Genomic DNA, 310 nt, shown 5'->3' on the forward strand with positions numbered 1-310 from the left:
ATATATCCATAGTTGCGGCGTTGCTGCTGCTGCTGCTGCTGCTGCATCATCATCAGCAGCAGAAGCACCAGCAATCTATCAATAATTTCAGCGTTGCTGATACTGCTGCTGCTGCTGCTGCTGCTGCTAGACCATGAGCAGCAGTAGCAGCAGCAGGAGCAGGAGTCTATCCATAGTTGCGGCCTGGCTGCTGCTGCTGCTGCTGCTGCTGCTGCTGCGTGGTGGGCCCGACAGCAAGGTGCAGCAGCAGATCAACTAGCCACAGCTGCAGCCGCAGCAAAGACATCGTCAGCAGCAGCTCCAGCCGCAG

At 57.4% G+C, this 310-nt stretch overlaps 1 protein-coding gene across 1 annotated transcript in view; it reads right to left on the reverse strand.

Moving 5' to 3' along the window:
• Window positions 1–251: 251 nt before the first annotated feature.
• Window positions 252–310, reverse strand: part of EMH_0091560 (ABC1 domain-containing protein, putative) — a gene marked incomplete at both ends in the record, with an annotated part of 1,212 nt that continues 1,153 nt past the window's right edge. The window contains one exon of the mRNA XM_013501741.1: window positions 252–308. Coding sequence (XP_013357195.1) covers window positions 252–308 — 57 coding nt within the window. The remainder of the gene's footprint in view (window positions 309–310) is intronic.

Source organism: Eimeria mitis, genomic scaffold (genome assembly GCF_000499745.2).
Source record: "Eimeria mitis Houghton genomic scaffold, Emh_scaff7442, whole genome shotgun sequence".
In the NCBI taxonomy this organism is placed as follows: Eukaryota; Apicomplexa; class Conoidasida; order Eucoccidiorida; family Eimeriidae; genus Eimeria; species Eimeria mitis.